Source organism: Mercenaria mercenaria, chromosome 16 (genome assembly GCF_021730395.1).
Source record: "Mercenaria mercenaria strain notata chromosome 16, MADL_Memer_1, whole genome shotgun sequence".
NCBI classification, from domain to species: Eukaryota; Metazoa; Mollusca; class Bivalvia; order Venerida; family Veneridae; genus Mercenaria; species Mercenaria mercenaria.
This window is the reverse complement of record NC_069376.1, coordinates 14612519-14640121: the sequence shown is the minus strand read 5'-3', so window position 1 is coordinate 14640121 and position 27603 is coordinate 14612519. Positions and strand designations below refer to the sequence as shown.

The following is a 27603-nucleotide window of genomic DNA, read 5'->3' as shown; positions in this document are numbered from 1 at the left end:
TCAAGAGCACTATTTCTATCGGAAGGCAAAGGGGTACGTAGGATTTGGGCCGATTTTGGCCCCCACCAAAATGATGATAAAATATGTGCCGTTTTTTACCAAAATGCATGTATTTTCCAAAAATAAACATTAAAATCTGCAAGGACAATTGTTTATGGAAAATCTAATGTTCACCTTATATGCTGTAGTGAAAGAAAGCATTAGCGTATCTTGGGGGTATACTTCAATAAGTTGGAAAAAAACAAAATAATAAATGATTACTGTTACAAATGTTTGATTAAATATGAATGTAAACACATCAGGCTATTCAAACATACATAAGCCGGTAACAGAATTGTCAAAGAAACGGTCTTAACTAAGGGAAATAACTCTTTGGAATCCTGAAACTAAAAATTTCTTAAAAAATCAATATTTTATTGTTTTAATTTTGTTAATGTTTCAAAGTATGATTTAAAATCATGTGCAGAGGTAGAATTCTTCGCCTGGTATATTTATGAGTATAAAATGTGTACTTTTACTGTTGGTTGCCATGGCAACAGGGCTAAAATTTAGCATTTTTTAACTTTTTGCATGTTATAGCATCAATATTTTGATGTTTGTACATTTAATTATCACTGTTACAATTGACATTTCATAATACTCCTGTAAAGAAAGCAGAAAAGGGCCTTTCAGTTGCCATGGCAACGAGGCTAAAATTTAGCAGATTTTAACTTTTTGCATGTTATGACTTAAATATTTTGATGTTTGGATATTTAATGGACTTATCACTGTTACAATTGACATTTCACAATGCTCATGTAAAGAAAGCAGAAAAGAGCCTTTCGGTTGCCATGGCAACAAGGATAAAATTTAGCATTTTTTAACTTTTTGCATGTTATGACTTAAATATTTTGATGTTTGGATATTTAATGGACTTCTCACTGTTACAATTGACAGCTCATAATGCTCATGTAAAGAAAGCAGAAAAGAGCCTTTCAGTTGCCATGGTAACAGGTCATTTGGTAATCTGTTTAATAATGTTTCCTTAGGATAAGTATGTTTTCATTATTTGTTGTCACAACTTTTAAAATTATAAAGATAAATCTGTTAGCAGAAATGAAATGGATTTAATTAACTCACATTGTTTTGCATGCGAAAAAAAAGTATAAAAATATTTCATTGCCATTGCAACAAAAGTGAAAATGTATGTTTCAAAGGATAGAGTACGTTTACTGGAAGAAAATAAGTAGAGACTGCACAATTTCGAAGAGGGCCAATTTAAGAGCTGGTCTAATAGCAATGGCAAAAGAAACTAGATTAGTGTCCTTAGGAACAGGTGCCCCCACTCCTGCCACTGTAACATGGTTTAATGACTCGGGTTAAACAATTTTTAAGATGTTTGCAACACAAACTTTCAAGAACCTTATGTGTATTTTTCGCTTAATTGGCCATAACTCTGGCCTAGATGAGTAAAATCCTAAAGTGAACACTTCATAGGCTATAAAACAATCCTGTAATGTTTTATGATCCTAGGTAAAGTACATTTTAACATACATGTTTCAAAAACTTTTTTTTTTAGTAAGTCTGGACAAGAAGTCTGGTCTTGTGTAGTGAAATAATGACTGTAGGTAAATATCTTCGGAGGTAAGTGCGACAAAACATTAAAATGACACTTTTTTCCTAGGTCAGGGGCCATTACTCCTACAATACTGAATGAATCAGGACGCGAAACCCCAGGTGTACAACTGCACATGCTGACCAACATTCCTGTAAACTGGTGACTCTAGGTCAAATACTTTTGGAGATACGCGAGACACAACATTAAAATGACCAATTTTTAACTAAGTCAGGGGCCATAACTCCTACACGACTGGATGAATCCGGATGCGAAACCCCAGATGCACAACTGCACATGCTGACCTACATTCCTGTAAACTTTGGTGACTCTAGGTCAAATCCTTTTGGAGCTACGCACGACAACATTAAAATGACCAATTTTGTACTAGGTCTGGGGCAATAACTCCTACATGACTGAATGAATCCAGACGCGAAACCCCAGGTGCACAATTGCACATGCTGACCAACATTCCTGTGAAGTTTTGTGACTCTACGTCAAATACTTTTGGAACTAGGCGCTACACAACATTCTCGGAAGGACGGACGGACAAGAGCAAATCTATATGCCCCCACCACTCATGGGGGGCACAAAATTATATGTCTCCCATGATGGCCTGTCAGTGGTGACTGGGCATGTAACTTGCATTTATTTTCAGTATGGTTTGAATTTGAACTTTGACCTATTTGCCAAACACTATAGTGGTCATCTACTGAACATAGGCATTCATGCTATAATGCTGGATGATCATAATAAGTGAAAGTGTTCTCAAGCTTATATAACCTCAGTTGTTTATCTAATTGTCAGTGACCTTTAACTTTTATCTACTGACCCAAAATTATTCATCCGTTATGAATTAAAGCCTGATGACCATGGTCAAAATAATCAACATAATATAATAAATATAATAATAAACATTCAGCTTTCCATCATAAAATATTTCAGTCTTAGGGTCACTGTGATATTGACATTTCACTTACCAGCCCCTTAAAGAAAGAGATCATCTACTAAACTACAATGAATTTTGACAATCATAAGCTAAAGCATTCTGCTATTTTTGATCAGTTACTGCTTTCAGTCTTCTCCATATTTTGTGTGTAATCATAAATTCCATTTATTGCCTTCCCTTTCCAGGTTATTGAAGGCCAAACATGAGATATGACCAAATGCTAACTATTACTTTAGAAAATGAATGCAATGCATTTTCAGTTGTGTACACAACTGACATAGAATACCATATAATTGTGGATACTTGCGAACATATATGAAGTTAAGAAAGGCAATATGGAGCATTTCCAAACATATTATGCAAGCTTTTTTTTTTTTCCTCATAACCAATCACCATTCAAAACAAAGAAATTGTTTAACAATAGCTCATCATACCTAATCAAATATTATTGCCATTAATAATTATTAATTTAATTTGTAAGCCATACTATATTAATTGTTAATTTCATCCACTCACACTATATTTATGCATCCCTTTAATATTATAGTTTCCAATAATTCATCCATGGAATATTTCTATAAAGAAATTTATAAATTATTAACTTTCAGTTATTAATTGCTTTTAATCAATCCATTGGCAAAAATAACCTATTATAATTTATGTCATTTTTTTTCTCTTTAAAACCTCATTAAAAACCACCAGGATATCTTTGCAAAACCAAATTTTGGCAAACTTCACTAACCATTTTCTAAGTGACTTATAAAACTTCTGTTTTTAGCTTGGATGGTAGTTTAGGCGCCCAATGAGCTATAAATGGTATAGTTTCGCATTATTTTTTAATTTTCTTAAGCACAAAAAAGTTGAAATTAAAAAAATTTGTCCAATTGGGATTTTACCAGTTCCAATCGGATATATGGCTCCGATTGGAATTTTTGAAAAACAATCGGAGTTTTTTTCCCATATTTTGGCGTGCTGATTTTTTTTCCGGCGGAAAAACATTTTATGTTCGGAAGTGTGTAAAAACAATTGGTTATTGTATAGAGTTGTATATAAGCACGTAATTTGTATCAAAGAGCGTCTCCTAGAACATTTCAAAAATCCAATGGGATTTTTTTTTTCCAACATTATTTAAGGAAAAATATCCGCCCGGACGAATTTTCCGATTGTAAAAAATTCCAGTTAGGTTTTTTTTTCCAATCTAAAAAAATGAAAACGGTCCAATTGAGTTTTTTTTTATGAAAACGTTTTTTTTTATTATTATTAATTACTATTGATGTTGTTGTTTTGTTTCGTAAACAAAATCGTGGAGTGTGGCTACAAATAAATAATTATATGAGGATAAACCCCCAGCAAAATTCGCGAACTATTCTTATTATTTCGGAAAGTAAGCGACGCAATGAATAATTAATTTTAACATTTTAACTGTTGGTATTCATACTCGACAAGGACTCTCTCTCTATATAATATTAGATGAATACCTCTCTTAAGGGTTTTGAGTATTCTTTACATAATTGACTGCAGTAGTTTTTAAACGACGATATAGCTTTTTAATTGGTGTGGGAGCATTGACGGGAAAGTTACATGAATTTAAAAGGAATTATGTTGAATAATTAATGGCGCAGGACTAGCGGCTAACTGTATTAAAAAAGGTCGCTATTTTCTTGGCCAACCCTCGAAATAATCTTTTAATTTCTGTTTATTATCTATTTTGATATTATTCTAATGTTTAATCTTATAAATTGATTATCATCGACAAATTAAATTAGACGACGATTGCTATCAAACAATATATTCAAACGATGTCTATAACAAATCTCCAGTATCACGCAATCCAGTTAATTGTGTAGTGTGATCATAAGACTCTAATGTTCACATGTCTATCAAAACGGAACTTGGTTTTTTTTTGTATAACAACTTAACAACAACTAGTAGGTTTTGTTTTTACACTTTTATGGACAATAAACGTAACCTGTCGTGATTTGACACTTAATATGTTAAACATGGCCAAAAATAATAACCAATTAAAACAGAAACACAAAAACGAAACGTGACAGTAACCTGTTAAATCAATACCTTGTCTCTCAAGTAGGAGATTTCGAGTATTATTTTATTTAAAACGAATTCAAACAGTCACTATTTTTCCGTATTCTTTTCATAAGTTGTGATAAAACTCTGAAATATGGTGCATTTCTGTCATTTGTAATAAAATGACATGCGGAATATAAAACCGCCTGATTTAATTTGGAAAATATGCAGATACTAAATAATTATCTATTCCATCACGTTTTTTTTTTTTTTTTTTTTTTTTTTTTTTCAAGCAGAAACGAGTAAAGCACATTAAGTAATACCTCTTATCCTGTCAATTGGTATAATTATATATTATTACTGTTGAATGTACAAATTTAGTTCCCAATTTCAAATACCAAATAAATGCATCTTGAACGAATCTTGAAATAATCCCTCATCTCCTGGTCTATTTAAGAACACATATTCAACATTTTAACTAATTTCACGCACAGCGGAATGTGTGTTGATTAAAATTTCTGCATACATACATTATGATTTCGATAATATGTTAGACAGGATGACTTTCTGTTTATGAAGCTCCGATATGGCGTTGATTAAAAGGTTCACAAATGAAAAATGACTCTGGAGCTATAGCCGTCGAATACCCCATTCACTTTGGTTCAATTATTTATCCTCCCAAGTGATTTGATTGTCGCATGAACGACAAGAGAAAAAAATCTCACCGGTCTTTAAAACAACGAATGCTCCGTGAGCTTAAAAAACAAGACTTTAACCATTACTGATTCCTCTTCTGTCCTGTTTTAGAATTAAAAGCAAATATTTCTTGAATTATATTATTCTTCTCTTCATTGTTGATAAAATCCAACAAAAATTCAAATGTTTATCCGAATTTATATCGCGAAAAATACTAGTATATTATTTGTAGCTTAGTCCAGTGAAAATCTCTGTACGCGGATAGAAACAGGACAGTGCCGAGAAAATCAGACTACCACCTAATCAGACTTGTCCAGCGAAGTGAAATGCGGTGGGTCCCTGTGTAGCAGCATTCATTTAGAAAGATAATATAAATACTAAAATAATTAGATACTCAGCAACGCAATCTGCTACCGAAAGTATAAGGCTAAAACTACGATAAACTGTGTGGCAACGTTAATGTCGCAACGCCTCTAAATGTCGCAACCACCGTTAAACTTCGTAGGATGACGTTAAATGTGCCAACACCTCTAAATTCGCAAAATCGTCGCCGCTAAATGTCGCAGATTTAACGTTAAATCCGCAAAAAATTGCCCACCGTTTTATGTCGCAACACCAACGCTAAAAAGTCGCACTTTCTATGACACTGTGACTACGATTCCCTTGTGTATATTACTTTTTTGAGTGAAGAAAAATTAACAGGTTTATGTAGTTTTATTTACAAATAATTTATCTTAATGATAAAGCTGTTCACGTATAGCAACAAGCGGGCCTTGTTGGCCCCTAGATCACTCACCTGAGTTTCCACACCTTGCTTGAACAGTCACGCAAAAAAATATTTATTATAATTTTGTAATAGGGCAAGTGTTTTAGAACAAAATATTCTGCGGTTTCTTTTAACTAAATACGATTGGGTAATGATGTTGTTATGTTTGTGGGGTTTGGTAAGGGTGCGGGACGATGTGAAAACGACCACAGAAAATCTAAGACACAAACAGCCCAGCACCAAGACAATTACATGTATTTGACTATGACTCCAGGAAGAGGACTGGTATTCATATTTGATTCATATTAATTTATTATGTATTCCTATTATCTCGAGGTGAATATTTGCAACATGCTGAAACATTAATGTTCTGATGGGTACCTTATCACACCTAAGGCGGACGTTCAGTCAGTGTTTAAGTTTAAAAAAGGGTCCATTCGCCCTTTCAGGTTAGCAGTATAGCATAGGACCCCTGGTATGTCGCCAGAACATACAGTTGAAGATAATTTTGAAAAACTGTGGTGAAAGAAAATTTTACCTGTCCACAGTTTCCGTAACAAATCAGCCAAAAAGTCCAAATAAGTGAGGCACTATCACGACTAATGAGAGCATAAACGACAGAGATTCTAAAAATGTGGGTTGCAGACAATTAAGGTGAATACTATTGCAATGCTATAAAAGCAAGCTTAATAAAGAAAGGACGTATAGTGCACCCTATAAACTCCTACCTTCCTATCACAGACTTTTCATATCACCCTAAGTCCCTCCGAAAATTCAATATGGTATGAAGTATATGTTGTTTTATTTACCTTTACCTACCTTCATGGTCTCCACAGTGCGTAAATTTAACATACAAAGCATATATTTGAATTTTAGAACATGATGAAGTTAGTGCAATGCATACCGAAACGAAACACACAGACTATCTTGTATCATGAAAATTTAAATACAAATTTAAATTAACACAACATTTCAGCTTAAGCTTGGAAGCAAATTAAACAAAGCAAATTCAGGGGTGTGTGGTGGGGGGGGGGGTCGGGTGCAAGCGGGGCTGACCGGGTGAGGGTACAAACATCACAAGTTGAAATAAATATTGATGGGATGGGGTGTGACCAGTGTGGGTACATCACTTCACTGTTTCTAAAAAATGTTTCATGGAAAAAGAAATAAAGAAGTTTAATGAAAATTCCAACCAATTGGTTGGTTTGTTATGTTTACAAATCTGTAGATTTTTTAAACAATTTAAAGGGCAATAACTCTAAGGAAAACTGACCCAAATAAGAAAAAAAGCCAGGCAATCATGGAAGTATTGTATATTTATTTCAATGTTTCATGAAATTCTACCAGCTTGTTACTGAGAAATGGCTGCAGAACGTGGATTTTTCATTAAATCAAGAGCAATAAACTCGAAGGAATTGACCAATCAACAAAAAAAATTGACGGGCATTATTACATTATGTTGGTGCATGCTTATTTCCAAGTTTATGAAATTCCAACCTGATATTACTGAGAAATGGTTGCCGGGGGGGGAAAAACGACATATCTGGGCCATTTTTCAATTAAATCAAGGGCAATAACTCTACGGTAAATTGACCAATCAAAAAGAAAAAAAAACTTGACGGGCATCACGCTAGTATGTTTTGCGGTCATGTCATACCAAACACGTGAAAAATGGTACCAGTTGCTCCCTTGCTTAGCGCTTAGCATGAAAAGGGAAACTGGCTTCTTCTCTCATACTCTCGTGGCGGTGGATTCCATCATGAGAGTGATTAATATAAGTTGTACAATCGACATAAAATAAATTATATATAAACTGACCAAAGACTACCTGCTTTCGGCAACTCGCTCTCTCTTATGTGACGTATTTTGCTGTTTGTTAAACGTATCTTAATGAACCCCGCCCCTGTGTTCATCGACTCTCTGTTATGTGACATTTTCTGCTATATGTAACAAGTATGTTAATGAATAAATACCAGCGACCCCTTGCTTTAACATGTTTAATATGTTAATAAATGAAAACCAGCGAATTATTCCTGTCGAAGACTACATCAATTACGTGGCATTGTTTGTTTTATGTAATAAGTTTGTCAAGAGATTAATACAGGCGACGACCTGCTCTCGGCGACAACATTACAAGATGTTTTTGCTTTATGAAATTGGTATGTTAAACGATCTCCTCGCATACGGGGCCATGCAAACATGTACATTAAACCAACGAATAGTCTTCATTTACCCTATCAGAAACCTAAATGATTTATTAACTTTCACGGGAAAAGTCTTTAAGTGCCGTTTGGTGGCTATTAACTTCTCTCAGTACTTGAATTCAGCGTTGGTATATTTCTCTTGTCCTTTGGGATCACGGAATTAACTCAATACCTGTGTCACAAAGTTTTGCTGATGCCGGTACTAGAGGTCGTGAGGGGTGTTTTGTTCTTTCTGTTACTTCTCTTGAACACACTTAATCAAACCAAGCCAAATTCTGCCATTGTTTTGCTTGGATGCATTATATGGTCTTTCACAGATTTTATTTTCATTAATCTTTAAAAACAATCATAATTTTATTTCATGGGTTTTTTGTTTAGTTTTAGTGTATGCTTCCATCAAGACTAAAAAGGCCAGATGCTTCCTAACATGTATCTACGAAAAAGATTTTCTTTGCTGCTTGAACTAAATCAAGGAGAATTCACCATTTTCCAGACAGTTTGATTATATAAATACTCATGCGGGACATCAAACACGCTGACATTTCCATGATTAAACGTGATTGCGAAAGGCATGACATTGCACTTGCGACTCCAGGGTACCCTAATGTTTCAGTCGGCAATATTGATTTGAAAAGAATTCAGACATAACTAGAAAATGCTATTTTTTGCATTTGTTTTATTAGAAAACGTCGCATTGCCACAATTATCAGCCAGCTGGATGACTTCCCCACTTGAAGAATTCAACGTCCCGAGTGATACTCGAACCACATAGGTGGGGGGGCAAGTGATCTGAAGTCAGCTGAGGCCCTATATCAAATATAAACATTAATACCAAGCATTATGTTGAATGATGTAAAAATATTCAAAGCAAAATTAGATGACTAACTGAATTACTCACGTTTTTCTACCGATGCAACTTTATTTATCATGCCATTTCTATAACAACTGCCTGATAAAGCCTGTCTGAGAAAAGCAGGCTTTCTCAGGTCAGTGACTAGTGAACACTTTGTTACGACACTGAAGTAGGTCTTTAAAATCCCAAAATATAAAAAAGCGAAAAAAAAAATGCTAACATTGTGTTTTGTAACCACCATCTCTGTTCTGCTGAACACGAAAAAATAATTTCAATTTGTTGCCAAGTGAAATTTTGTCCGAAATTCAGTTGCTAGACGGATACCCATTCTCACCAAGCAAACGTTTGAAGGGATTTCAATACACACGCCATAGCGCCACTTGGCAGAAATCATAGGCAGTACCGTTTCATCTACCGTTGATTTTATTCCATAACAGTCCATTCCAGATGCAATATTTAATGATGTAAGTGCAGAGAGCTAAAATCCTGAACAAACGCTTCGCAAGAGTCATTTTCCGTTATAAAAACGCTCTTGTGGTAATTGCAAAAATGGTAGACATACACTATACATTAGTGGCATGGTCTCACGTACCTATTAAGAGCGCGTTTATAAAATAATCGCGTAAATATGTCTTTTAGCAGTTATTCTAAAAAATAGTCATTTTGAAGAAAAAAAAAATGGAAGCCGACCAAACAGCAAAATTTAGTCCACCCCTACTTTTTGCACTTTATTTCTCATAATGGTAGGATAAAGTTGTTAATAAATTATGGCATGATAAATAGAATTACAAGTTACTGACTTTTGAGAAAGGGATTTCTCAGACTCGGCTAGATATAGTCCGGAAGGAGCTCGGCAAACCACGCTCTTTCCAAGACCATATCTCGTCGAGTCTGAGAAATCCCTTTCTCAAAAGACAGTGACCTGTTATTCTCTATATCTCTGCCTTTTAAAAAAATATTTCTCTCAAACAAAAAATTGAAATTTATTTTACAAGTAAAAGTTCCGGGCGTTAAACCTGTAAATACAAATTGTATCGATTGACAGATATAGTGCAAAACTTACAGCATCCAGATCACCGAAAATACGATTGAAATTAACATATGTTGAATCAAATGTATACGCAATGTTATTACAATTACAAGCAATTTCTGCAAACCTAATTGCTACATAGTTAATGCCGACCAAAAGAACATTTTCTATGTTCTTGCATGCCACACGAGATTGTCTCGTGTTTTGCCGGTGCTGGAAAAATCTATGTTTGATTTGACTCTACTGATGACAGTAATGATAAATGCAAAATTCCATTCGCTACTACAGTAAACTTGTGCCTAAAAGAAAATAAAATTCATTTGTTTTATTCCTAATAAGTATTATTATTGAAATAATACGGTATGCAAGAAAAAAAGCTGTCATCTGTAGAAGGTACGGTTTGAACATTCAGCTGAGCCTCATTACCGCTTAACCGTTACTTTCCATAATACAATCCGCACCTTCATTCCGCAATTCTCAATTAAGAATATCGATGCTTTATTTTATGTTTACAGTGTTAACGTTTGTCCTTTGAGATCGGAGCAGTGATACAGTCAAATAGAATAATCGGATATACCTATGCTAGGCTTTTCAGCCATATCTATCTATTGGCAATTATGAATAGTTTAAACTTGCTATGGCCTTGTTTATATTGTATTTGTTAGACAATGATTATTTTTTATCATTTCTATTCCCCTTGTAACAGAACTTTTTCAATAAAAAGATGTTCACGCATTTTTTTTTCTGTTCATATTTAGTGGTAGAAGTTAGGCGCAATATATCCTTCACAGCGGACAACCATGTAGATGTCAGTCATCCATGTAAGATCAAATCGGGAACAGACTGAATGACTAATTTTAAATGAACTTGTGGCCAAGCCCTTTTACCTTAAAGTCCTAAAAGGTTTGTGTGGTTTTATGGTTCTATATAATATTAACTTTTGTCAAAGCTGGAAAGACGCCAAGTGTCCTATAATTGTGTCGGTGCGACGTTAAACCCAAATTATCTATAATTATAAAATATAGGACAATGTAACCATTATAAACAATATAATTGCGGATCACAGACAAATTTTATGTTAATAGAAATATGACGAGTCTGTTTGTTATCAGTACGGCTCTGTTTGAATTAAACGCAGCGATTCTGGAATTTCCAATATATCGTAAAAGAGATGTAATTTATTGTACAATATGCAATAGCAAATTATGGAAACTTCTGATCAACCGGAAAAGGAAGGCAACACTTTATTTATTGTGTGGTTCCAAATAAAACATTTGTAACTGCGAAATACAATTTAACAAGTACCCATAATAAATGATAAAATATTGCATGATCTTGCTGGGTTAAAACAATCTTTTTTACCTGCACCAAGAACGTGTGTATCCATTAAAATACATTTTTGTCATCATGTCTTCAGATTAAGAAAACATTGACACATTAGATTTATATAATAAATAGTGATAGAAAATCACACATTACTTTTTAGTACAGAAGTACAGATTAGAATGTCTCAAAAGATATAGTGTATATATAACGAAAACTCGAAAATTGTCTTATTTTAAATTAAATGATTAACATAGGTCTTTTGTTTGTGTTCCAAAGGTATTGCCTATTATAATATTATTCAGGTAAGGAGACAAATCCGATCGAACATGGACACTACAAAATTCTGCTTTTAAAATGTTAAGACAATGGTGTTCTTTCAATAGAGAAATAAGTATTTGGCTCTTATGTTGTAAGTCTATTGCAAAAACTAGTGTTTTTTATCAGAAAAATTGGAAAGTTCCTTTATATAGAGAGGAAAATTATGTCTTTTTAGTTTTCAGTTTTATGACAATCGAATGTGCAAAAGCATGCTATTACGAGCAACTACAGTTATCATTCATTTGGAAAGTTCTGTAATTTCCTTTATTTACACAGTTTAATTAAGTATTTATTTTGCCGCGGAAACACTCAGTGGAAACGTTGGAAAAAAAGGAAAAAATATTGATTTAAATTAAAGTTGACAAACATAAATTAGGTCGACAGACATTAATTGTTGCAGGAAGGGTCCAGAAAATGAATTTTGTAATGAAAACATTTGCAGTATGCAGACTATCATAAGTAAATGTTTTCCGTGAACACTTAGCATTTAATAACATATATTAGAATATTTGTAGTGAGATTAATAGTGTAACAACCCCAAAGCCCACTGGTACCGGTCTAAACGGAATTCAAAATAACGTTGAGTGGACATAGTGAACCAAAATAAATACAATAAGGTACAACACATGACTCAGCGACAACCACGTCACTCTTAAAGACTGCTGGTGTGGAGAAGAATCAAATTTATAAGGAGAGCCTATAAACGGATACATATTTTAAGGCTTCGTGTTGGGTAACCCCGTTTATTTTCTCCGTAGCTGGTATAATAGAGGTCGAAGAGCCATCCGCTTATTAACCTTTCAATATCGAAAAACATTTAAACATTTCAATAGATAATAAAAGTTATTACATACATAGGCAGTACCATATACAATGTCTTATCAGCAAAACAATTGGTGATATTTCTAATTTCAAGATAATAAACGGACCTCAAACACTCTGTATTAAGAAAAATGGGGAAACAAACAGACGAAAATATAAGGGAAAAATCAGAAAAATGTGTTGCCCTTTTTCTAGTATCACTTGATTTTACGTCTAACATTTTGTCAATAACAGATATTGTAATTTATTCCTCTTAATCAAGGATATGGTTAGTAATCACATATTAAGTTTCTTTATTCCTTCTCTTGAGAAGGAATATTATAGTTCAATAAGTCACACTTGACTGAGCTACTGATACCGAAAGCTGATGTCATTACAAGCTGGCCAATAAAACTCCGTGACCTTAGAAATAACCTCTGATGTTAGACTGTTCTTTCCTAATTGAGGCGAATGTCTGACTGAACGCGTTCCGTGGATTACATATTACTAAACCCGAGGATGTTATTTCCTCCATTCTTGAGGTACTAACATATATTCAGTCGACCAGATAGACATACATCAGCAAATTTAAATGTAATCAACTACATATTATCGTTACCCTGAAATGCATAGTTAATATATGAAAACAAACCCCATTGCGACCCTCTAATTATGCGCAATAAATTTACACATCGAATCGTAATTGATTTACCGGGTCAGTGTCTTATTGCCGTATTTACTCTACTGAAAGTGGTAACAGATTTAATTTGTTGTTGGATTTAACAATTTATGTTAAATAACTAGCGTAAATACTTACTTGATTTTTTTTGGCAGTATAAAACAGACATTGCAACCAAAATTTTACAAGATAATCATTTTATATTCATATAGATATGCCCTAGAAGGAACTTTTGGTATGCTTTAACTTGTAAAATGACCAGTTTTCATGAAAGTTATAAAGATCGTTGTTTATCTTGGCGATATACTTCATTGTTACGGATTTTTGTTTTAAGTATAAAACAAACGACGGAGTATTATAAAGTATAAACGCATACAAAGCAACACTTCAAAATGATAGCAGACTCGGAGCAATTGAGCTAGTCCATGAGAAGTAATGAAATCTAAATGTTAAAGCTTAGAATAATTTCTGAGCAATAATTGAATTAAGAAATAATAAATGTGTTCCTATATTTTATCAGTTAATAAAATATGGGCAGGAGTGATTTAATTATTCGCATCCAAACTCCTGCCCATGTTTTATTAATTGATAAAATTATTGAAACATATTTCTTATTTCGGTTCTAACAACGCAAATAATTCGCATTTTACAGTATTATATTTTCAACGTAATACGTCATTCGGGTAATAATTATGCTGTTACAATTTACCCCCTATGGTCAGAAAGTGCTGCATAGCCAGCAATGGAACGTATAGATATTTGTTTCTTTTTATCAGAATTTTGAGAATTGAAGTCGCTCGTAGAGATCAAAACGTGCTTTACGGTTCTACACATAGGTCAATTTGACTTTTTATCATATTTATGATTTTGAAATGCTGTTTTCAACCGTTTGGCCCTGAAATAATTCGTATGTAATGGAACTGAAGTAGAAGATTCATGTATAGGCGATTTCGCTATATGTTTTATATATATTGCTATGGATCGTATTAGAATTCTGAAGACTTTTGTAAGTTATCTCCATTTCATTCTCTCTGAAATAAGTAGGTCCTTTCATTTAAATAAAGTTAAGATATTGATCATTATGACTATTGATTTAATAATATCTTCAGCTACATATTCTATAAACGCACAAATGTCTTATTTTGACATTTCATGCCTCTGCTTTAAGGTAGTTCTGCACGTTTGATAAACAGGAAATGATGGCGTAACGTCATTTATCCGGAAAACGTAGAATAAAGCCTGGATTCGGGGTACGGAAATGAAAATCATTTTATGAATTAATCGCAACCTGTGAGTAAATTTATTACAATGGCACTTTTGCAATATTTGTAAAGCCAAAATATAGTATTGAAACATTCGACATGCTGAATAATTCAAAATTATGTCTTAAAATTAGCGTCAAATGTCCGGTTCACTTTAATTATGGTCAAATATCTTAACAATAAGCACACGGACCTATATATTTTATCTGATTAAATTATATGCCATGTCTTTATTCACAACTGTGAGAAGTTTCATCAAAATCTACATTGTAGAAAAAAAATCTATTATCCAAAATGTTATAAAAGTTGTGATTTTCCCATAGACACCCATTAAGAAATGAGGTCCATATTTTTCAAATCAGTCTAGCAAGAAATTGAGCACACAAACCCTATTTTTATTTGCTGAATTTTCTAGGTGTGTTCCCAAGTTTTGAAAAATCAGAGTTTAATCAAATTCTACATTGTAGAAAAAAACCGATCAAAACGTGCAAATCTACCTTAACAAAGATGCAAGATATCTCACGCCTCAGAACTGATATATCGTATAGACAAACAGCGATAAAGTCAAAGGATTCCAAATGATGAAGATATATTATTCTGGCTCTGATACGAGCTACCAGCCTTAGTAAGGCATCTCAAGTTGCTGTTGCATTTATCATCCCCATAATGTTCATATTCTGATGTTAATATTTTGTAATGGAAGCATAATTGTGAACATTCAAACTGTCTTATTGCTGGTATAATATTAAGGTTTCTCTAGTGAACGAAGATAAATATGTTGGTTTTACCAATATGCTTTTCAGTTATTCATTCTGACAGAACGGTGACTCTGTGAATGTTGCAATATGATAGTATAATAAGAAAATATTGAAAAGATTATTTAAGCCGTGCCATGAAAAAACCAACATAGTGGCTTTGCGACCAGCATGGATCCAGACCAGCCTGCAGTATGGTCTTGATCTATGCTGTTCGCTAACAGTATCTCTAATTCCAATAGGCTTTGAAAGCGAACAGCATGGATCCTGACCAGACTGCGCGGATGCGCATGCGCAGTCTGGTCTGAATCCATGCTGGTTTTCTCATTGCACGGCTCATTTAAGTTGACAAATACTGTAAGTGTCTGCACGTAATCAATCAAGAATCAATTCAGTTTGCAATAGCGTTTTCTCAAAAGATCTCTTTTTCTTTCGTTAAATGGTTTGTTTACTTATTGCTATCCATCACAAGGAAAAAAAGACATTTCGTATCGCAAAATTGTTTGTTACTCTTTTTCTTAACTGTAACAGGCAATTCACTTCATATTTATTACTTGTTAATCTGAAACACATTTTGTGATAAAAGGACGTTCAAAAACAACATTCATTTCTAAAGTATTATGCTCATGTTTGATATGAAATACTAGAGTTCCAAACATTTCTTTTACCTTTTTGCTGATGTATTATGGTTGCATATTATGTTATGTTTATACAGTAGTAAAATGCTGACATATGGGTGCATGGGTGTCAACGCTTTTAAGAATTTGGCAATTAACACATGTACGTTTGCAATATGTTTAGATCTAGATTACGCGAACCAACATTGTTTACTACTATTAACAATATACTTTTTAAAGACCAACCCCAGAATACTCGTTTTCTTTCATGTATTTCTACTGCTAATTATACATGATTCGTATAAACAAATTGAGAAGGACAAGTATCTAGTTAAGGTAGTAGATGTGTAATAGAGTACCTCCTTTTTGAAGAGTATTCAATTCCTAACATAAGCCCACTTTTACTGCAGTTCTCATGGGGCGTAGGTTCAAGCCCTACTGGGGCCAATTTTTTTTCTCTTATTTTCCGTTTTTTTCTGGTAAGCTTTTACTTCTTTCAAGATCTATGATTGATTTATTGTACAAAAATGGAAAAAAAATAATTTGATAAGCGATTTCTTGCTGTTCAAAGTGAATTTACTACTTAAACAGAAGGGGTAGAGTTACACATCTTTAAAAATATTGAGTTACATGTGGTAAAAGTTCTCTATTTTGCTTTCACTCTTTAGATTACATATTGTGGAAGAAATCTAGGTAGGTTTTACGTCTACCCCAAGGTCATTTTTGAATGAAGTAAGCAAAATTCAAAACAGAAACACAGGATTCGACCTTATTTGTTCAATGTTGAAGTTAGAATTCTGTATCATTAAGTCCGTTTACTCGAGGAACGCTAGATAAAATGATACTCATATTTTTATTTTGTGTTTTATACTTGTTTACCAATAGTTTGATGATTCTTTTATTAAAATAAATGGTAAACTGAGTTTTCTGCAAACGTTTTGTATATTGGTCATCACTTTGAAATTAGTTTCTACTTGAGCTAGAGGAGATACCGTAAGTTATACAAAATTTTGAAAAAACGGCACGGTAAATGTTAGTAAAAAATTGCAAAGCAGTGCGAAACACGGTCATTTTTAAGATTATACCAAGCAAATACTATTTTGTAAACATTGCTATTACACCTCTACTACCTTAAACATTGACGGTGGCATTAATCAGGTCGAGACATGTTAATATAGCAGTATGCTAAAGGTACAATACGGATTGTATTTGTTTGCCTGTTCATATTTAATTGTGAAATAAAAGCCGTTTTTTAAAACAGAATTTATAGAGGTTTATAACGAAGATATTTATGTTTTCAAAACTATACTGAAAAATAATTAATTTAGTCAGTAAGCAGCTTTACGAAAGGTCAATGTTGTTGCTAAGGTGTATGCCCCTAGTAAATGCCTGAATGCGCATCTGAAGTCCTTATTTGTCACAAAATGCTGGAAAATGGCCATATTACATAAATTGTGTCGGTATGACGTAATAGTTCAACCCGCTAAGAATAATCATATATACATACAATTACACGTCGTACGAGTAAATTGAGCTAGGTTTTGTCCGCGGCTAAAAATCCTTTTTAATGAGCAGCCGGTTATTTATTTACTAAAGTCTTTACTCGCGATATAAAACTTTACATATCGAAATGTGAAAAAAAGTTTCAAATTTTACTATGAATCAGTAGATTAAATTGATCATTCTAAAACTTTGATTGACCTATTATTAATGTTGGTTATGTGTCCTCTTGCCGGGACATTTTAAAGCCATAACATGTTTTATTTTAAAAACTGCTGTTTTGATAGTTTAGAAAACGTACACCTATTGCTAAAACCTCTAACATGTGTAACCAACGATTACCGAAACATGCGGACTAAATCACGACAGTGGTGCACTGATTGTGTAGAGTGCCAATAACGCTTGTAGTGTCGGCATGTAACCTGGTTATTGTATTGGGTCTCCGTTTAATAAACAATTGGAAATATAACAAGCAATTGTTAATAACTTTAGACAACGTTTCACTTATTTATAAATAGGCTGGATTTGTCCAAGAGTTCTTTCGTTCCTTCAGCTAAAGAGATACTATGGTATGTTCATTTATTAACTTTTGTGTATTTATGTTGTTTAATGACACACGAATTTTTTCTAGGAGTCTAGTAATCATGCTTTGATCTGTCAGATGTCGTGCAAAAAATCGTCATCTGTTAAGTGTATAATTAAACATTTTTTATGATTTTGTTTTGCTAAATCAAATGCTATGCATACATAAATGACACCCTTCACCATAAATTTATGTGTAATATAATTTATATATGCACGCATATCTATAATATAGACAGTCTTATAACTGTAAATATTTTGACGTAATTCTATTCTTTTATGTAGGTATTCAGGATAGCATTTCATCGAGTAATTTAAGACGTTTCAAAATAACATATGTAACTCTTACAATTCTGGTTTTAATGTGTTATTACTTATATGACATTTAAAGTCTATACACCCATAAAATGACAACAGATGAAACGAGAATAATATAATGTGTGTACTATTTATAAACATGTCTTATTATATGTTTTTCAGTAAATAATCGATATATTATTGTCAAATTTATCTGGTATTTTCACAGTGAAAAACTTGAAATATGAAATTGGTAAATTTATCTTAAACATGACATAAAAGGGAAAAAAAATGGTTTGTTTTACAGTTTAGATCAAAATATCTTTCACCCATGACCATCGTATCTCACAGACCACACATAAAAATATTGCATCTAACGTTCATTCGTGTCTTACACTAAACCTATATTTATTCATTGATAGCTAAAGAGGAATTTAAGTATATCAGTCCACATTTTTCATCTGCTTAAGTTCTTGAAAATGTTTTCGGATTATAGATACATTGTCATAAAAACGAATATTAAATATTAAGTATTGGCGCAGATTTATCCTTTATCTATTGATCTTTTTTTAGATGTAACACCTTTTGTTGATATAGCTGTGAAATAACCAGTAATTCCACTTATTGAGTTATTGATTTACAGAAAAGCTTCTAACTGACATAACAAAGTGCAAAGTAAAAAGGAATTAAATATTTATATTTTAACGTCAAAACAGATTTAACAGTTTAACAGTCTGACTGTACATAGAAGCATATTGGCGTAGTAAAAAGCGTCTGCATGTACAATCTCACAAGAAACAATTTATGTGCGACATACCACAAGAATTCACATAGTTATTCGTACATATCCAAATACCAGTCAAGATATAAATTGACTTGTATATGCGACACAAAAACTACTGTTTGATCCACATTTTTCGAGATAATGTTTTTTTTTTTTTCAATGATTTCTCTTTAGATATTTGACAATGCTTTTTATCTTATACGTCAGTCCAATCAGTCCAAAAGGATTAGTGTATATGTAATGGAAACGTTCTTAACTCTAAAAATATCTAGAAAAAAACTTGCTTAATTTTCTAAAATACACATATATTTTGAATCATTTTTGACTTTTTTAAAACTTTTTTTATTTATCGGCTGTTCTGTCAAAATATCTGAATTAGCATAAAGAGTAACAGTTCCATATAAAAAATCCAGTTAAAAATCATTTAGTTATCCAAAATCATAATAAATAAGGTATTTATGATAGTAGCTCGATCTGAGATGCTGTATTTGGCAAGATCGGATCTCATGAGGCGCGCAAGCGCCAAGTGTCATGTGACCTTGCCAAATCCTCGAAAACCGAATACAAAATCCCAGATCTAGCTGCTGGAAAAGTAACATTTTCTAGTTTAAATTTGAATGTTACTGATCAAGTACCGATAATACTTCTTTCTTACTAGATCAGTATTAAAATTGCTTGATACATTTTCGTTATAGAGTTACAATGTGTATATTACTATGTCTGTCTGGCCAGCTTTGAAAGTGATATAAAATAAAGACAAAAGCACATAACAAACTAACCGGTACTGTGCTCAATAACATGGAAGTATTTTAATTCATTTAATCTTGGAACTAAAGTTTTATTGTATTGCAAAAAGTTTTAAGTTATAAAATGTACTTGTAAATAAAAAGGCTTTAGTATATCGGTATAAAAATCTCAGTTGATAATTTGAACCTTATGGACACCAAGCTTTCCCGTAGAGAAAGGTTTTTTTTACAAAAGTGTTTTTTTTTTTTACAAAAGTGTTCATCTTGTTACTCTGAGGCTCGCCAATAGTAATAATCAATATCTAAAAACAATTCAAAAACTGACAAGTAGCAAGAGTTAAAAATGATTTGAAAATGCAATATCGTGCTATATTCCATAGAATTGTAGTTCAAATCTGCAGAGTGTTTGGCGTAATTTGATTATTGTCAATATCGTCGGAATTATATGTGCATCGGTAACGAGTAAAAATGTAAACAATAATTTTCATGTCTAGGAATCATTGGAGTCGATCTCATTTATAAAACTGATTGACAGCGAATGATGGTGAGAGTATTTAGTTTATAAATGTAATTTCCTAATGATTGAAATTCTCTCAGAACTTGTACAAATATTGCTGAAATTTGGACAAAGCCAACTGTCCTCGTCGTTCGCCTCCTGCTTAAAGGGCAAATGTAAAAAATGTGTCGCAGATCACATTTTACCGGTACTGACAGTTAGTTCATGACCTGTCTGAGAAATTTTGGCAGTTTTGAACGATATTCTTTAAAAAAAAAAATAGATTTTACTTTTTCTTTATCCCAAAAATGCTCGAACATGTCGTCCCATTTCACGTTATGTAGACGGGTTGACAAAAAAGTGTACTTTACCTATGTTTAGACTTTGCTTTGATAGTGAAGTGGTAGGGCTTCTGCCTTAGGTGTGAGAGATCCTGGCATGAGTCCCGGTCAGAGCTTAAATATTTACATTCTGTTACACATATATTTGAAAGTTACCAGACGGTTCTGGATGCTTGAACAGAAAAATGGACCAATCCCTTGCAATTCGGATCAGTGTTGAACGTAAAGTGAGATAAATAAATCCAAAAACAAAATATCCCGTATGTTATGTCCTTTTCTGCTATTATCTGATACATTTCCTTGATTACAAAATGTCTTTTATATGAAAGTATTTAATGTTCATAAATGTACTTTAGGTTAAAATATAATTTATATCCATCTTTCAGAAATATATGGCCATTTGCATGCATAATACCCCAGTCACACATACAGCGCGGATAGCTACGTCTAGCCACGGATAGAAACGTAGTAATCCGTATCGATCCTTATTGAGCCGTACCTGAGCCGTACCTTAAAGTAGTAACCCGTATCAATTCGTACCAATCCGTACGACTCAGGTACGGATTGGTACGAATTACTACGTTTCTATCCATAGCTTAACGTAGCTATCCGTGCAGTATATGTGACTGTGGTATTACAAAACATGTTACCTTCATACCTATGTATATAATCTCTACAAAGTATCGATAAGATAAAGTCGCCAAAAGTCAAAGAATAGTATGCAAAACATAGTATAAAGTCACAAAATGTCGATGAGTCATTATTGTAGTGAATCTTATTTAGAAGGCGGAAAATCATGTTAAGCATGCAGATGAAGTCATCATTAGGAGAAATGCTGATTATATGTAAATTATGTCCCCTGTGTATATTTCAGACGAAATGCTAACTAACCTAAAAACTTGATAAACGTGTCGGCTATGTATAAAGCGGATGACCGTATCTTGTAAATGCAAGTATCTGGCGGATTAAATGCATCATTTAGCCACAATAGTTGATCTTATCGTAGAATGCATACATAAAAAGATGTTCTGTCACCGTTAGTAATATTACCAACGTGGTTGAAATGTGCAGTGTATTAATCAAAAGCCTGATTTTCATGATTAATTTGATATTCTAACACGACAAACAAATAACCTATGAACACATAGAAGAGCATCAGTCAACGGTTATTTTGTGATAACCCATGCGCGTGCAGTGACGTCATCCGATCCAGGTGCGTAGCACGGTCGTAAAAAGTAGTTACCATTTTTCTCTAACACTGTTGATACTAGTATCTTGAGTTAGAATCGAATGTAAAATAACCCAAGTTGTTCGTTCTTATGCGAAACAATATATCATTCAGGGGCCAACGGCCTATGTGATATATTCTTACGCGTAAGAACGAAAAACACGGGTTATTCTACGATGAACCACGATTGGAAACTTATTATTTCTTAATAAAGAAAAGGATAATTAAAAAAAAAAAATCTTTAAAAAACTTGAAAGAATGCAGGAGTTGTGCTTCAATAATAATGACAGTTCCTGCTTTAAAAAACCCATTTCGTACACGACTATTTTAAAATTTCCGAAAATAGATTATATCCCATGCACGATTATTTTCTCGCATATAGATCATATACCCGAGTTATTCAAACTTGACAAGTAAAAGACATCAGATAAGTTGAGATCTCATGCATAGACCATTATAGTAGTAGTAGTTTATGTATTTCTTTCATAGATGAATATATATGGTAATATACATTTTTTATTAAAAGGAACGTAATACAAAATTTCATGTTTAGAAAATTGATCCCTAGTAAAATTTAAGTTTGAAAATATGACTTCTAACACGAACCGTTCATTTTCCTTTTGAAAAATGAAGACTGAAATTGTGTTTATCATACAATAATTCATTCGTTCTGACGTCACAATTATTACGTCATACCGTCAAACGACATAGCGACGAGCTGGAAAATAATTCAACAGAAAACAGGCATTTTTTGATGAATGTCATACAGGATGTACTTTAAAATCCTTGGTAACGCGATAAAATCGAAATAATATATCTGATTTAGTGATTTGCTTTTGAAAGCATCATTATTTGTTATCCAGATGCGTCTTGGGTTGCGCCCTCGTGATATAATCACTTCGCATCTGAACTCCAAACAGTGATTTTATTCAACGTCAAATCACAAACTGAGATGTTTCTTAAATAATTAAATTTTCATAAGAAAAAGATATCTATCACTAGACATACGGAAGTTAGGAAAAGTGTAACATATTTTATTTGTAGAGTACTTTAAGCTTGATATTATTATTACTTAAACTAATACATAATAACTTGAACGATTTCAAACTTAATTACATAATTTATATCAAGCTGAATGATTAAAAAATCTGATTCGTGATCAATCAATAGAATGATAAAAGATCTAATCAAAACAGTATTAAAATATTTATTATTCTCTCAAACATGTTATGTAGAATATATGAAAGAGAAAGGAATACTGTTGAAACATATCATTTTACTGATAAATCAAATTTTAAATTTCAGTACAATAAAAGGCAGTAACGGAAATTCCATACTGATATTTGAAATACAGCACGTGCTATATTGATTGGTATCAACGTATGTATAGAATGCATGCGATTGATACGATATGAAAGTTAACATGATATTTTTTTTAAATCGAGCATGTAATGGAAAAATATTGATTTTTGTGTATAACAACCCAGCTTTGAAAGAATGATCGGAACAATAAATAAATGAATTGCGTGATTAGCAAAACGTATATATAAAATATAACTCTAACAGGGTCGAGATGGATCAGGTACGGTACGGCATAGTATTTTCTTTCAATTTTATATAATGTAATTTCAAAACAAATTCATTATGTTTAATGATTTTCTTTGCATTTTTTATCTCATCTCAGTTGCCTGGCATACAAGCAAAACATTTTATTGCATAAGTCTGGTATTAAAAGCTTAAAATTACTATGTATATATGAACTTTTAAGATTCCAGGGTTTAGTCACTTCTTTGTGGCAGTAAATATTGTAAAAACTGTACTTTTCTAAAATTGTTTATAGCATAACAGTGTCTCCCTCAAATACATATCATGTCTACTAATTGTGTTTTCACTATAAAGTAAGTGAGGCGGGCACCTAGGTTTCTACAGTCTTCCGTTCGCCAAATCGTCAAAAATGGCGGCCACTAACCCATTATTAAACAACATAACGTATGCTGAGTATACAGATTACAACAGCATAATAAAAATATGTATAGTTATTTAATTTAGTTATATATATGGATGATATTTTAGAATTTAACACTACGTTTAACAAATACCCTATTGGCCAAGATCTTAGCCTATAATGTCATGGAAATTTCTACTTTAAAGGCTTCTCATAGTCACCCTCTATACTATTTAAATGTATATATTAAAACAGTTTTAAGAAATCCGGTTTTCTATATTATTATAATAATAATAATAATAACTTTATTTTAAGAAGGTGACATATTAAGAGTACATAGTATACATACAGCTTATTTCCAGTATGGCCTTCTACATAAATGTTAAAACACAGTATCTACAACAATAATAGTATCAGTAGCACAATTTTAACGACAAACACACTTTAAAAACAAACTCGATTTGAAATGATTTTACCAGGAGAATAAATCAGTGTAATTCATTTTGCATACATATACATTCATCCATCAATATCATAAAGTTTAAAAGCTACCCTATACGACATAAAATGCATGATAATTGATGAAGATTTGAGGGAAAAAAATGAATAAATAAATAACAAAAAAAGTCTCAGTATTAGTAACGTTGTTCTTGTAATAAATAATCCTTAATTTTTCGTGTAAACGTTAACAGATTATCTTGAAGTTTGATGTTTCCATAAATGTGTGGCTTTGTATGAGAATGTTTGTTTCAAGTAGTTTGTTCGGGGCTTTAACAAAGAAAGATCTTTACGAGTCGAGGAACGAAGATTATATCTATCGTTATGAGCAAAAGATAATAATTCAGACATATATTTTGGTACAAGGTTATGGTCACATTTAAAAAACCAGTACAGCCATGTAGTAATTGCATCTGTTTTCAAAAGTGAGCAGATTCAGATTTTTAAACACGCTTGTTATTTTTTGTTATTACACGAATTGCCCTCTTTTGTATATTATATATTTTATCAGTATCTGATTTACGGGCAAGCCCCCATACAGTACTGCAATAGTCCATGGTTGATATAATATATGCATTATAATACAACATCTTCATTTCATCGGTCAAAAAGTACGAAATTCTTTTTAAAAGTGCAATCTTTGAGTTAAGTTTATTCACAACATTGCAAACTTGTGCATGCCAGTTATATTATTATCTATACAGATTCCAAGAATATTTTGACTTGTTACATTTTCAATTATCGTTCCATTGATAAACAGTTCAAGATTCCTTGCTTGTTTCGTTTTATAATTTGTACTTAGAAGCATACATTTTGTTTTTTCCGGATGTATTGACATATTATTAATTTTGCACCATGTGTTAATGAGGCTAAGATTACTTTGGAGCTCTTGCTCTATAACTGAAATGTCAGTGTCGGATTTATGCACAGTGGAATCGTAAGCATACATGTCAATATTTACAAATTATCGCTTGATAAAAAGAGATCTTTTTTCTTAAACCACTTGAAACTTGTCATAATGGTAACCGATATCGCGGTTGCCGTGTATTACAGCGTGTGCTGTAATAAATTCTATATTGGAGTTTTAAACAAGAGCACTTGCTATTTCGAAAAGCTTTAAACCAATCGTCGACTATAGTTAATGGAAGGGCATTAAATAAATATTTAGGAAAATAGCACGGACATGTTAATTTATTTGAACGACCTCTCATTTCTGTACTACTTCATTGGATCAAAACTTCTTCATTTCATTTTGTCACGAAGTTCGTTCGGATAAAGGAATATAAATTATTATGGTAAGTCAAATTTTATATTCTAATGTATTTATACTTTTTGTTATATACGAATTTAGATTACTTAAGAAATAAGGCATGGGATTCTTTTATCTGTGAAGCATAGATCAATTTGTAGGTCTCAAATCAACTTAAAGCTTTTGATGAGCTGTAACACTTCTTATTTCCCTGTTCTATAAATTAAGAAAATTAGAATGTAAAATACTTACTGACTTCGGGTAGTTTATAACGCACATCCTTTCAGAAGTCCATGTTGGTCAAGAACTTCGTTTTACCATTTTTGAATTATGCAAATGGAAAATAACTTTTATCAGTTGCTAGTCGTACCAATATCGGTGTCAATCGTTTCAAATAGGTTGCACAAAACGCAAGTTTAATCTAGTAAAATTCGTAATACTATAATCATCGGATGATCATAATGCATTTATTTTATTTATTGATATTTAAGAAATAATAAGTTCCCAAACGGGGTTGTTCGTAGAATAACCCGAGTTTTGAGTTCTTATGTGTAAGAATATATCACGAAGGCCGTAGACCTGAATGATATATTGTTTCGTATAAGAACGAAAAATTCGGGTTATTCTACGATAAAACACACTTGGGAATTTATTATTTCGATTTTAACACGAAATACTAGTATCAACAATGTTAGAAAAAATGGTATATACTTTTTACGACCGTGCTACGCACCTAGATCGGATGACATCATTGCACGCGAGTGGTTTATTGCAGATAAACCCGAGAGAAACTTTGCTCTACATGTATGTAGGCTATTTGTTGGTCGTGTTAGAATAAATGATATACTTATATTGTATCTGAAAAATAAACAAAGTATTATTGTTAAATCTAAACCTGACTTTACATAAGCAAAGATGTGAAGGAATGAATTGCGCCTGTTCTATCAAAAATATTACCAACCTGTTTCTCTAATGGCTGCAAATGTGCAAATGTTATATATTCCACTTACTGAAAATTATTACCTATATCATTTTCAAATAAACTCTCTGAATCTGCAAAACAAAAACCGATTGATTGATTCCTTTTGAATATTTGACGCGAATAACAATGAAAATCAAAAGATTTAACAATCGTGCCTTATCCTGTTATTCAGGTGTGATATTATTATTTTCGGTCTAAGAGGACTGAAAAATATGATCGCGTTTATATAATCAGCGTAAGTCTATAAGAGAATTATGACATAAAGCTATTAAAGGCTATTTATTAAAATTGCATGTTTATCCTCAACAACGCGTCCAGCAGCTTACATTGTGTTATAAGAAACACACACTCCATATCTGCTTAAATACAGTTAAGCCACTTTCAGAAATTATTGATTTGCAGAAAGGCTTTCAATAGATGTAACAGACTTAAACTAAAAAGGAATTAAATATTCATATTTCATACGTGAACGAACTGATTTCACAGTGAATTGTCTATCTGAAAATTAACAAATGGTGAGTTTTCCGAATAGACTTCGATATTAAAGTAATCACCAATGTCGTGAGAATTGTTTCAGACATACGTCAGAGAAGTAATTATTTTACTACTTGTGCACCTCACAAATAGATTATTATCATTTTTTTGTTATGTGAGACGTCATTCTAATCATTTTCATTTGCACCGATTAAGTAACTGATTAATTAAAATATAATTTTCAAGTCTATGAAATCAGCAGTTTTATAGTCAAAAACAATTACACTTAGACTATTACATTATATGGTTTTCATTTGTTATGGTAATCACTTCTTATCCTTGTCATGTTAGCCTTACCGACTAGATTTTGAAGATATCATTCAAATTATTTAACAGCCGCAATGAAAAATGAATACAGATGTCATGTTTGCCGTCAATACTAGATTGTTCATTGCTTTGAAACCTTTTTGTTATATTTCAGTTTGATAAATGCGTTTGATGAAAAATAAAGATGTTGAGGTGACCTCAATGTCTATAACCCATCAAGTAAAATTGCTATATTTTTGTTGCTGAAAATAACATCATAAAATCCGTATATACGTTTAT

At 32.4% G+C, this 27603-nt stretch overlaps 1 protein-coding gene across 2 annotated transcripts in view; it reads left to right on the top strand.

Moving 5' to 3' along the window:
* The first annotated feature begins 17768 nt into the window (after positions 1-17768).
* The window catches only part of LOC123540749 (calmodulin-beta-like), a 39557-nt gene continuing 29722 nt past the window's right edge, over positions 17769-27603 (top strand). The window contains exon 1 of one of the 2 annotated variants that reach the window (XM_053526159.1): positions 17769-17944. In XM_053526159.1, coding sequence (XP_053382134.1) covers positions 17942-17944 — 3 coding nt within the window. In that variant the 5' untranslated portion in view covers positions 17769-17941. The remainder of the gene's footprint in view (positions 17945-27603) is intronic. The other variant, XM_053526162.1, reaches the window with a different exon arrangement.